Source organism: Aplidium turbinatum, chromosome 14 (assembly GCF_918807975.1).
Source record: "Aplidium turbinatum chromosome 14, kaAplTurb1.1, whole genome shotgun sequence".
In the NCBI taxonomy this organism is placed as follows: domain Eukaryota; kingdom Metazoa; phylum Chordata; class Ascidiacea; order Aplousobranchia; family Polyclinidae; genus Aplidium; species Aplidium turbinatum.
This window is the reverse complement of record NC_137485.1, coordinates 20,073,912-20,086,577: the sequence shown is the minus strand read 5'-3', so window position 1 is coordinate 20,086,577 and position 12,666 is coordinate 20,073,912. Positions and strand designations below refer to the sequence as shown.

Sequence of the window (12,666 nt, the reverse complement as noted above, 5' to 3'; positions counted from 1 at the left end):
TACAACAATAACATTTTTCAAGACATTTTGGATGAGTTGGTACTTTTGACAGAAAGCCACACAGCAAACTTCAGCTGCAAACCAAAACGAACCACCCATAATCTCTACACAATAGGAATCATTGATTGCAACTTTTGGAAGGTTTTTTCAAATAGTTTTGTTATGATTTTTTTGTGTGTTCCGGTAGCTACCTCCAACGGTTGCGCTTTGAGAACGTGGTTTTAGCAATAAGGCTACTGCAATTTGTAAAGAATTGTTTGCGCTCCAGTAGGCCTATGACTCAAAACCGATTGAAAAGCCTAACTGTACATGTTGTGCATCAATTCAGACGTCGCAAAATTTTATCATTTGATGCTATGATCCGTAACTTTGCATTGCAAAAAGTCCAGAAAGGGTTGAATTAAATCAGGGATGTCCAAAGTCCAGCCCGCGAGCCAACTCCGGCCCACGAGACGTTTTTGTATGGCCCGCGCCTGTTGTTGTACAATGTGTTATTTTTGGCCTGCAAACACACAAAAATCATATAAATTCAACTTGCAGTTTTCAGAAAATTTATTGTGGCTGTTGGCCCGCGAACTCTTATGAAATCTGGCTCGCGTGGGAAAAAGTTTGGACACTCCTGAATTAAACGCTTGGTTGAACTATTTTCGTTGCCTGTAGGCCTATTGTGTGTTTACAAAGCTTTCTAGACAAAATAGTTTGCCTAAATGGCATTTTTGCTGCAAGTGTAATCCAGTTTGATGATTTTTACATTGAACGAAGTTCTTTTCATACTGAGGAAAGTAGGCTAATTTCAGCTTAACACGAACATGCAACACAAGATACAAATTAGTTGTACACTTGCTAAAAAATATTATGGGGCCCATTTTTCGTATTGTTTCTCGACCAGTGCTGACTTCTCTCGGAGGCCCTGCACGCGTCCCGCATGCGGCTCACGTGTAGGTTTGTGGCAAAATCATTCTTCCTCTGAGGCCTTTAAAATTTTCTTTAATTTATGCGGCCCTTCGTGCTCTCACTCTTAGAACACTCTGAGTTAGATCATGGATGGCAATAATTCAATGCCGATGCTGCTAGAAGTTTGACACATCTACACAAACTAACTGACTTTCTGTTTCTAGCAGTAACCAACATTTACTTCACGGTAGAAACGGAAGTAAGCTTATGACAAAACGTAGGCTTGTAAATTGTACCAGTGATGAGGGCCACAACATGGTCCATACAGTTTCATTGACATTGCCGTACGTTTTTTAAAGTTTTTTTTTTGTAAAAGTTTGTTGGCTAAGTGGGCAATACAATGTAGCTACATCATGAATGCAATCCACTGTCCATCCAGAATTTTGGTCGGTCTTTTCTGTTGGGTACGGCGACGTTTTTCATTTCGGTTACGTTGAGATTGCATTTCGTTGGAAAATGGTATTTAAATAATAATCGTTGGCTTTGTTTTTACATTGCGACAGAAAAGGGTTAAAGAGGATAAAAATCTCTACAAACCCTGAAATTATTTACTTATTTATTAAACAAAATAAAACTTTGGAATACGCTGTGTCTTATTTGAAACACCCCTGACAAAAGTAGTCAGAATATCTTAAAATAAACACTTCTTGCAACTCTCACGCATTCCTTTCTTGATGCTTTCTTCCTTGTAGGCTATACAGTAGGCTACGATTCTCATGCATTAGCATTTCAAATTTCCTTCAAGCGCATGATGAAACCAAAATGCTAATTAGGGAACGTTCAAATATTACGTAACGCTTTTTTTCCGAATTTTTTACCCCCCCTCCCCCATGTAACGCCAACGTAACGCTTTTTTCAATCCCCCCCTCCCCCATGTAACGCTTTTTCACTACAAATTCAGCACAAAAAACTACCATTCCGTACTCGAAAGCGTTACGTAACGTTTTGCTTGAACCCCCTCCCCCCCGATGTGACGCTAACGTAACGCTTTGCATAACCCCCTCCCCCTCGAAGGCGTTACGTAATATTTGAACGTTCCCTTACCATAATCTCGAAATCTGAAATGAAAGAATTTTTCGTCAAAATGAAACACAATTTTGTTTCAAAAACGTTTCAACTTAACACTAAATTGGTCCATGCAAGGAGCTGTCCCATCAAAAGGTGGAAACTATTGCCTACCAACAATAGATCGGCTATTCAAGCAGGTGGTTATAACCTGGGTCCACAATAGCCTTATTTTTTTTCAAGCAGCCCACTAAGCTTATAAACAACAAACGCATTAAAAAAATATAGATATTTTGATATCTGCAGCCACTAAATTTTTCACTTTGTTTTCTCACATATAATTTCGTGGCTATAATTGCTAAAGACCTACCATTGTGGCACAAATACCTATTTACTGAACTAAATTTTAATAAAAACTATGAATACGTTGCGTTGATGGAAAAAAAAATAGAGGATGACCCATTTAAATATCAATGCAAAAACCACATTAAATCAACAACTTGAAACCCAACAAAGCTAAAAGTGGGGCAGTACTTCATTATCATATGGAAAATAATAAAGATGATGGGGCTTCAGCCCTGATCTATAAATAAACCCAGACACAAATCATCATCATCATGTGTCATCTCCGAGACAAAGGTTGGCTGTAAATTGCTTCCCCACGTCACGTTCTTCGGCTACTCCAATGCTTGACAAGTCAGCCCACTGTTTTACACCATCTCCCCAAGTTTGTCTTCTTTATCCCCTGTGCCGCCCCCCAGATGTGCCGCCCGGGGCGGTCCGCCCCCCCGCGCCCCCCCCCGCCCCCCCCCGCCCCCCCGCGCCCCCCCCGCCCCCCCGCGCCCCCCTAGCTACGCCACTGTATTTACGTAATTCGCGTAGTTTAACTGAAAACAAAAGCAACCCCGAGTCTAGTTTCAACAATAGATTGGCCAGAGTTCATTGTCCACCCTGAAACGTTCTTAAGCAGAAACATTCATAATTATATTTAGACAAAAAATTTCTGCTCTGAAAGTTTTGCGTATACTGTATGTTACTTTAAGTTCGGAGTGGTGGTAAGAGCTCTAGCTACCACTAAGCCCCAGAAGCAGTAACGCTTCAATCCTGCTCATGACGTTGACCCGAAAACGAATGACATGTGAGGAAGTGCAGGCTACGAGTAGAAGACAAAATAAAAATCGTTGCTCTTTGAATGAGCATCAAAATTTTTATTGAAAAAGTAACTGCCATCTTTTTGTCATTTTCAAAACTTCAAAGCATTTGTGGTTGAATCAAGAGACTGATAATATCCACCGGAAACTATCCCTCCTATTTTATGACTGGATATTGTTTTTTTTTCTTCTTCCAGGTCTTCTAATGACAAGCACAATGAAGCTGTGGTCAACATCTCGGCTCCTATCACTAATCAGATGACCGAAGGAGCTTCTGATGACGATGATGAAACAGATAAACCACAACCTCCTGCTAGGCAAGCTTCTTTGATGTCACCGCACGGTCACAATACTCCTTCGAGAAATGATCAGCAGGTGACGATAAAGAGCGGCTATTTGAAAAAGCAAAATAGCAAGAAAATAAAGATCTGGAACGAGAGGTGGTTTGTGTTGAAAGGAGAGCATGTGCATTACTACAAAGATACCGACGGAAAATATTTGGTAAGTTTGGAGTTAATAACCGGCTCTTGGTGCATCTCGCCGTTCGTACCCTAATTAAGCACCATAATACCATAAAAGTGCCGTAATACCATACCTCTATAACTGATAAGCTAATCTGAATATTTGTAGGAGTCTATTCAACTTTTGGTGTACTTCAAAAGTGATGTTCGCTTTATTGAAATGAGTGAACTGTTTGGCAACCCTAATGATTTCTAATCGCAGTAACTTCTAGAGCGTTCTACTACATTGTTAGTAATAAGGTATTTAGGGATTATTACTTTTAAACTAAAACCCAAGATGACGGCCTGTAAATATAAACAACAGCGTATTATTTGTTCTTATTACAAGCATCAAATACTTTCGTTTTACCCCTCACCAACGAAACAAACTCTAATACAGTTTTGGAATTTAAACCAAAATACTCGTTTAACTTCAGTGGCAGTAGCGGATCTATAGCGGAGTAGGGGGCATTATGTACTTTCGTGATTTTTTGTGTTAAAAGTGATTTTTTGATTGATAGCAGTCCTAAAATGGCAGAATTGCAGCTAATGGTCAGAAAACCATGCAATAATCGATTGTCTTAAGAAAGCGGGAGTTTTCAATCTCTAACATTACATTTTGTTTGAAGTTTAGCGGAAGCATTCAAGAAGTCTTATTTGTGCCAGATTCAGATCAAAAACACAAGATCCTTAAATTGGGTTAAGCAGTAGCTTATTGGCTATTGTGAAGGATACTGTACGTTACACTAAATTCTTAACGTCTAACTATCTCTTGACGAACTGTCATACACAAACAGATAACTAACTGTAGCCTATCTCAACCAGTAGCTTACTCAAACTTCAATTAACTAGCAACCTAAACGCCTACATTGCTGCAGCACTGAAACGAGTGAACTTAGCATAAGAGTTGGAACGCCCAACACTGTCAAGAAAGTGTATTTGACAGCGGCCAATTAAGCAGTCATGGAAAACGCGTAAGGCAAATGCGAAACACAAGGTACAAACATAAAAGGCCAATTTCTCACAAAACTAAATGTTTAAAGGCACGTTTCCAACATTACAGTTACCAACTGCATGGTGTGATTCTTCTTCTATCGTTGCAAGCATAGTTGTTTCTCTGGTTGTTTGGTGTATTCAAGAAAGTCAGTTTGCACTTTTAACTTTTCAGGGATCAATTTTTCTTCCTGGCGGAAAAGTTACGGCACTTCCTGTAAGAAGCAATGAAAGTCAAAGACATCTATTCGAGATCACGCCAGGTTAGTGCTTAGCTGTGTTGCATGTGTGAGGGTTTATTTGAAGTGTTTGGTTTCAATCTTCAAAACTAAACAATCTTTAGCCTGATCACGTGACTCGTGTGGTACTGGTGCAGCAGGTGGAATTGTCCCGTCGGTAGATGGTTGTTGAGGGCAAAAATTAATCTTTCGACAGCAATTCAATACTGTATTACTAGTCAGGAATATACAGTCAGAGAAGCAATGCTGGTTTAAAAGGAAAGGACAACAATGCACCAATTTAAAAAAGTGTATTTTAACGAACCTTGCAGATCAAAAACATCACTCAAAGTTAAAAAAAAGTCTAAAACTCTAAATCAATTGTGAAAGACAGTTTACCATGTGATCACTGAATTTATTCCGAGCTCTATGGTTTAACGGTAGGGAAAGCTGTAATTACAGTCAAATGTTTAATTTTCTAAACATGGCTGCTTTTATCTAATGCAAGTGTAAGTTACAACTAAAAAATCCTCAGTTATCAAACTGCCAGTTTTATTGCGTAATTCGATTTTTAACGAGGACTTCGTAAAATGGAAAACACTTCAAACCCGCCATGTTTGTGTCGTAAAACCGTGTAATGTTTCCTGCTGTATAGCAATGTAATATGTAGCCTATGTGTAATGTTTGTGGTAAAACGAAGCACTTTGTCTAGCACGGACCTATCATTGTAAGAAATATGCATTGCAATAATAATACAGGTGTCGTTTTTGCGTAGTAAATAGCCTATTGTAACTAAAACACAAATAACTGTAAAACGTCTTACTAAAAAAATAATAAATCTTGACAAACTGTGCTGTTAATTTTGCTTATCAAGCCTTATCTCAAACACTTCAGCTGCAAACAGTGTCTGTCTAAATGCGTTTCTATGGATATAGCTGCAACCATGGCCACCTGGAGATGCGGCCTGATTTGTCACATTTTGCAGATTTTGATTACAGCTACTGCTAGTGTTTGACTGACATTTTTTGAGATGTTTTTACTTTTTGCGGTTTCCTAATGACAAAAAACTTTTTTGTTACCTTGGGGAAGCAGTAACAAACGAGAAAAAGTAAGTTGAAAAACGCAAAATCAGACTGTTATTGAAAATTAACAGTCTGACTAAAATCTACAAAATCAAATTTTCTTTGTTTTTCAACATGTGAGGATGTTAAAACCTATTGTGACATCTGGGGAAAAGAATAAAGAAAGCGTAAAAATCTAATTTTTAGAAAAATTTATTTAAACGTTCGCCCAAAGTTAGAAAAACCTTGAAATTTCTGCAAAATGTGACAAATCAGGCCGTATCTTTAGATGGCCATGCTGCAACAACTGGGTCTTGTCATTTAGTTTAAATAAAAATGTATTTAAAATCATGCGAAATGTTTTTTTTTTGTTTTTTTTTTATGCGAAATGAAAGAGAAGTTTCGTTTCAATTTGAATTCGTTGCTTTGGATTTCCTTTTACAAAAAGAAGTTGAATTCGCTTCGTTTCGCCGAAATAAGTTCATTTCAAACGCTCCTAGTCGTAAGCGTGTGTTCAATATTTCTGAATGAAACAAGCTTGAAGTTCTGTAGCCTGTTCAGTCTAAAACAGTGAAAAAATCGCTTTGGTAGATTGTGAAGGTGGAATTTAATGGGGCCAGATGTTTTTTTGTGCTTGTTTCTATTTATTGTTGTAATTGACAGTTTTAACATCGGCATACTTGGCACTAAATCGGTGTCTGGTTCGGCTTTCGTTTGTTTACAACCTAGCGGTCTTCGATTCGGAAACAACCGATGGTTTGGTTTGGAGAGTTAACCAGCGAGGTCGCTCATACGTGAATTAAATGTCTCACAAAAGTGAATCAATGCAAATAATTGTTTAAATTACAATTGCTCTGAAAAAAGTACCTTGATTCACAAATTTCGTATCCACTCTCTGAAGTCTCTTTGAGTGGCTTCAACAACTGCCATGACGTCGTAAACGCGCACGTGATCATCAAAACAAACGATGTACGTGACGTCAGTTACAAATTCCTCTCTTTGATTGGTTGCTTGCGCTTGTAGCAGCGTGTAAATTTTGTAAAATAACATTTAACTAACATTTCGTGTTTCGATGTCCTGTGGATAAGGCAAAGATGTTGATGGTGCAGATAATAAACATGAAACAAGTTCTATTCCGCTTAAAATAAATGTCTCCTTGCTAGAACATTCTTATTTAAGATCTCATTATCCATCATCATCATCGGCTGCATAGTCGACTGGTGACAGCCCAGGTTCGACACCGCTCAAGAGCATGTGACTGCGTCTCTGGCAGGACACTTAAAGGCATGCCTGAAAGTGGTCACGAAGATTGGCTTCCTTGCCTTCCCGTCCACTTAATCCAAATTTTCAACAACCGAGCGTAAGCCTGGATACGACAAAATAATAATTATCATCGTCATTATCATGTTTCTTCTTCAAGAAGACGGTTGGCTGCCAATTTCTTCCACACGTCACGTTCTTCCGCTACTTTTTTGCTTCTCTGATGCTTGACAAGTCAGCCTCATGTTTTACATCATCTCTCCAGGTTCGTTTCTTTCTCCTGCACCTCTTTCCTTCCACCATGCTTTCAATATCCAATTGATGTAGCTGTATTGCCGATCCTCTCAAAATATGTCCCGCGAATTTCATCTTTTGTTTTCTAATTGCATCGTTTGTAATGTGTTTTTTACATGATAATTTTAATCTGTGTAGCACCAAAGTTGAAAAGCATTAATGTTAAAGCATTATCTATCACTACTCAATACACCGACACCAGGATAGATGTATGGATTGTGGACCTTGCAGCACTCGCTGAGCACACAATCGATTGGCTGCTGCTCCTGGGTATCAAAACATAACCTGTCTCGGTCTCAAACGCGAAAATAAGATTCCTTCAAATTAATAAGATCCTCGTTGAAAGTCTCAAAAGACAAACCAAAATAGTTCTCTAAAAAGTGAAATTCCTATGATTAGAAAAAAAGTATAAAACATAAAGCCATGAAGAGAAATAAAGTCTAATCTAAAGCATCAATCAAGCTACTGTCCGACCTATGAATATGTTTGGTAGGACATAAAGTTTGCAGCATTTTTTAGACTAGATTAGTCCAAGTTTCAATCCGGGCCAGATAAAATCATGAATGCAAGAGCTCACGTTTGAAGTGAAAACACAATTATAGTCGCTTTAGTAACTCGCCACTCCCGATCCAGGATATTTGAAAGACAAGACTACATGTCCAAGTCCAATGCAATCACCCCCAACACAATCTTAAAAATTGTAACTTTGCTAAGATTTTGTTTTCTGTAGATGTGATAAATATAACGTTTGAATTTACTATGGATAGTTTGCTACCTTTCTATAGAAAGATATGAGTCTATTCGATCGTTGCTGTATAGTATCGATTGCATTTGGAAGGATACCGATAGAAAAGTTATTCCAATTAAACAAATTGCGTTTCCTGAGTTAGAGAGCATTATTGAAATTCTTGAAATTCTTGCATTTCACAAGTGATTTCATTAGCATTTTAATTGACAAATCGTTTGTGCCCTGTTGTAGCCTGTATTGAGTTTGATGCTTTGTTTGACATGCTTTGTTTTTCTATTTGAATAAGCTTAACTGCTGAAGATGATCTAGCTACTAGCGATCAAAATCGATTTTTAGCTATTTATGATTGAACTGACTCGTGTGAGAATACATTCCTTTGCAATACAAGACATGTAACCGAGTCGCTCATATCAAGCATTGTTGTGGGTTTGACACCTGTCAGAAGATATTTCATTTGCTTTGTTTAACAACGTTTATATTTTGTAGGTTTACCCACTGGTAGTGCAGTAAAGCATGGTCAGCTTGTTTGTGTAGCCATTGGGAGAATACACATTCCACAGTTTTAATTCAAATAAAGTGTTGGGTAAATAATTTTCATTGAACAATTCGTGTGAGGCGTAAAACATGTCAGATTCTTGCAAAGCACTTTTCAACTTAATAAAACCAACATCGTTTCACTCGCAAAGTCATGTCACAGCAATTTAGACTCATTCGGCAGCCTGATAACCCTCATCACCATAGTTACGCTTGCTCATGGAATGTGGCCCTCAGGATAGGTAGTTGCAAGCTTGCACCATACCAATAAAATTAGTATAAAGAATACACACTTAGTAGGCTATTGAACTACTACCAGCCGCCTCTTGAAAAAGTATGAAAGGTTTTTAACTTTCAAGTGATTAGCCAGTTAATTTTTTTAACTGATTTTCAAAGTATTTTACAAAAAGGCAGTGAAATTTGTCTAGCCCGAACAATCAAGTGATACTGAAGTTGAATTAAAACGTTCTCGTAATTTAATGAATAGTTCTAGAAAATAAATTATTTATAAATAAATTTTATGTCGTTTCCTGTGACAAAACTCGACATGGCTTGCGGGGAAAGAAAGCTCGTTACGATTATATTTTAGTTTTCTAACTTAAATTTCTTCAAACAAGGCGTTATTTTAAGCAAAATACCGGTGGGCGCTGTAGTCATGCCCATTCGGCGTGGTGACTCTGGATAACTGAGCGGATTGCGCGCTTCCAAGTCGAAGGCGACGGATCATTCGAGTGTCTGCCCTATCAACTCGAGTCGGTACGGTCTCGGCTTACCGCGGTGGTGACGGGTGACGGGGAATCAGGGTTTGGTTCCGGAGAGGGAGCCCGAGAAACGGCTACCACTTCCAAGGAAGGCAGCAAAAAAAATCTATTTGCCGCTTCATTGTTTCATTTCGCCTAACATAAGCTGTTTTCTCTCGATGTTTTTTGCTGACGACCTCTGTAGCTTTTGCTTTAGTCTTGTTAGTTTGTTAGTTTACCTGAATTGGTTGAAATCTGCAAGGAATTTGCTGAGCAACATTACTTTTAATTGTGGAAAGTGAATACAGAAAAGTTTAGGTGCTCGCCAGGAGGCGTTTGGCATGCTGTTCAAACTTGAATATTTCGACCTGTTTGCTACATCTAAAGTCATTGTTGGGCAGGTATCGATTCAAATTTTAAGTATTTGGGTGTCTTCGTTTATACGAGGACCTATCTTCAATTACTTTAAATGCCGGTCTTAAACTATTATGCTTTCACCAAAGTTCCTAACACTGACGTTAATAAGATCCTAGATTAGATTGAAAATTTGTTGAAAGCTTTGTTTATTCAAAACGTTTATCGTTACTAGTTTGGTCGATTGATTCTCATACCACAAAACGATTTTACTTTACCAAGATAATATGCACAAATTCAAATCATTGCTCGAAATGTTGTTGCTTGACAATACAATCGATTTTCAGCATTGCGTTTTGTTTGACCCGTAATTGTCCTTTAATTTTAACGACCTGTTTTAACCTATGGGCTAAAACTAGTCGTTAATGTCTACATTGTGAAGTAAGCGACGATCATGCTGCTAAAAGCAAAACAATCAATTGCATTTTCTTTAACTGTTCATCTAATTTTTCGTATCAACTTCAGGTTGTTCCGATGCAAACGTCGCATTGCATGAAGCGACCTGCTAAATAAATTCTACAGAATTGCCCTATTTTTGATCTTCACTAAAAATATGCTCACGATAATTACTGAAAAAAAATTTCAAAATAGCGTGTAGATGATGTTACCACCACATTTGCAAAGGAAATTTTGAAAGGCCAGGAATTTCAGAGCAAAGTAGATGTAGTGAAGTCCGTACGATGCTATTTATGCGACAACGCCTCATAGTACAGCCGCTAACACCGCCAATTTCAAAGCCTTGTATCATACTGTATTATTAATTGCAGTGAAATTTGATCACACGCTAGAGACGTAAGATAGTTGTCGTTCACATAAAGATTACTATAAATAACAAGCGATCCAACGGAATGCAGACATATTGCAATTCCTGTTGCAGCTGCAGTTGTTTCTCCTCCAACATTGATATTTGAGATTTCACAAAAACAAAAAAAGTTGCCTCAGTTGAAAGAAAATGGCTTTTGCAGTTGATCAAAATATTTTCATAGTTTTATTAGTAAGCTGTGCAAGTTTAAGCAACCGACATTTCGAGCGATATAGTTGATATACGTTGATCATATCTCAGACTTGGTAAGTTAAATTACCTCGATGGGTAGATGAGCTGTGCAAACAATTTCCAGATTGCTATGCTCAGAGGGCACGATATAAAAAAAATTATTGCTTGCATTTTTTTGGGACTACTTAGAAATCTTCTGTTGATATCCGCAATCGATAATAATCTCATGGTAAGGAGTTTGAAAACAGGCGATCTGCGATAAGTCAGCGGGAAACCAATCTAGTTGGCAAAGGAGGGAAGTTCATCGATTGATGCTTGGACCTTGCATTTCGCTCTAACGTTGGATCAGAGTTACAAAAAATAAAATAAGGCTGAGTAGCTCCAAAGTTCTGCGTAATCACTAGTAGAATGAAATAAAACCGATTTGAGAAAAAGCTCTTTAATATGAAACGAAACGACTTTCAAGAAATATTTTATGATTTAAACACTTTTAATAATATAATTCTCCAAAAAAGACAACATAACACGAGGCAATACATAGCATTTAATAAAAATTACGTTTCTTTTTGTGCACAGAAGTTCTTGCGCTATGCACTTTTACTTCCGAAGCTACAACGAACAGAAATTGTCTGCATTGCTGAGCGATGCTAAAGGTGATGAATTTTTCGCCGAAACAAATTATTTTTCATTTGTTATATGCCTAATTAATTCATAGAAATTCGCTTTTCAGATAAAAATTGAAGTTTTCCAGGTAAGTTTTAAAGTTTTGATTCCACATCAAGTTGATGTGGGTTTAATTTCAATGAAATCAATGTTAGACATTTTCTCTTTAATGATGTTATTCTAACGTCGTTTGTGGTGAAGTTTTTTGATACAAAAAACACGATTTCCAAAACAAAGTAAGCACACTTCAATGTCAATTGCGCCATCACTTAGTAAACGCCATTGATTTCTAACAATATCAATGTAATCACTTTCCGTTCCACATGAGTGCACATCAATGTGACGTTGATACAAAGGCAACGGAATAAGTGTCATTGGCTTTCCATTGACAAAAACCCACAGTTTAGAATTTTGATGGAGCAGGATCAGTTTATTTGCTTATAAGTACAAAGACCAATGACAAAAACTCCATTGAAGCTTCCGAACTTTGAGAGGTGCAAGGACCCAGAGCACCTCTAGTTCAGTTAGACGTGTTTTTATTTCTGATCGTCATAGCAAAAACCAACAAACCATACATGTCAACAAAGCAAAGGTTTAGAAAAGGGTAGAAGAGACAAAACGGACAAAAACATGCTTGAAACCAAAACATGATGAAAAGTTAAACAATTTGACATGGCAGCAACACCTTCAGACCAATGTCAGTTTAAATGAAAATAATCTAATTTTGAGTAGTTTTAATTTGTGGTGATTTCCAACAAGTCAAGTTAGAAACATCCTGATCCTAAAGCTTTTGTATATGACAAAAAAAATTGAACCTAAGTCTTACATTTGCAAATAAATACTGAGAACTTCTGTTTGATAAGGTGTTTTAAAACTACCTTTCTTTGGATAAAAACTAAACGAAACAAAATTTTACTCTACAAAAGGCGATTCAAAATAAAATAAAACGAATTTCTTTAAGATCTTTCGCTTAAAATCAAACACACCTGCCCTAAAACGAAGAAAATTTTCGTTTTAACCACTTTTAAGTCTTCATATTTATAAATGTTTCGGAGAATATGACACAATGCATCCCACTTTTAATTTGATGGTTGTTTTTTGCTCTGAAGTTTTAGTAGGTTTCGTTTATCTTTCGGG

General features: G+C 37.4%; 1 protein-coding gene across 1 annotated transcript in view; it reads left to right on the top strand.

The window, feature by feature from the left end:
* Nucleotides 1-12,666, top strand: part of LOC145782978 (uncharacterized) — a 41,408-nt gene that overhangs the window by 11,598 nt on the left and 17,144 nt on the right. Inside the window, exons 2-3 of the mRNA XM_082594736.1 lie at nucleotides 3,308-3,611; nucleotides 4,779-4,866. Of these exons, the coding sequence (XP_082450862.1) occupies nucleotides 3,308-3,611; nucleotides 4,779-4,866 (392 nt within the window). The remainder of the gene's footprint in view (nucleotides 1-3,307; nucleotides 3,612-4,778; nucleotides 4,867-12,666) is intronic.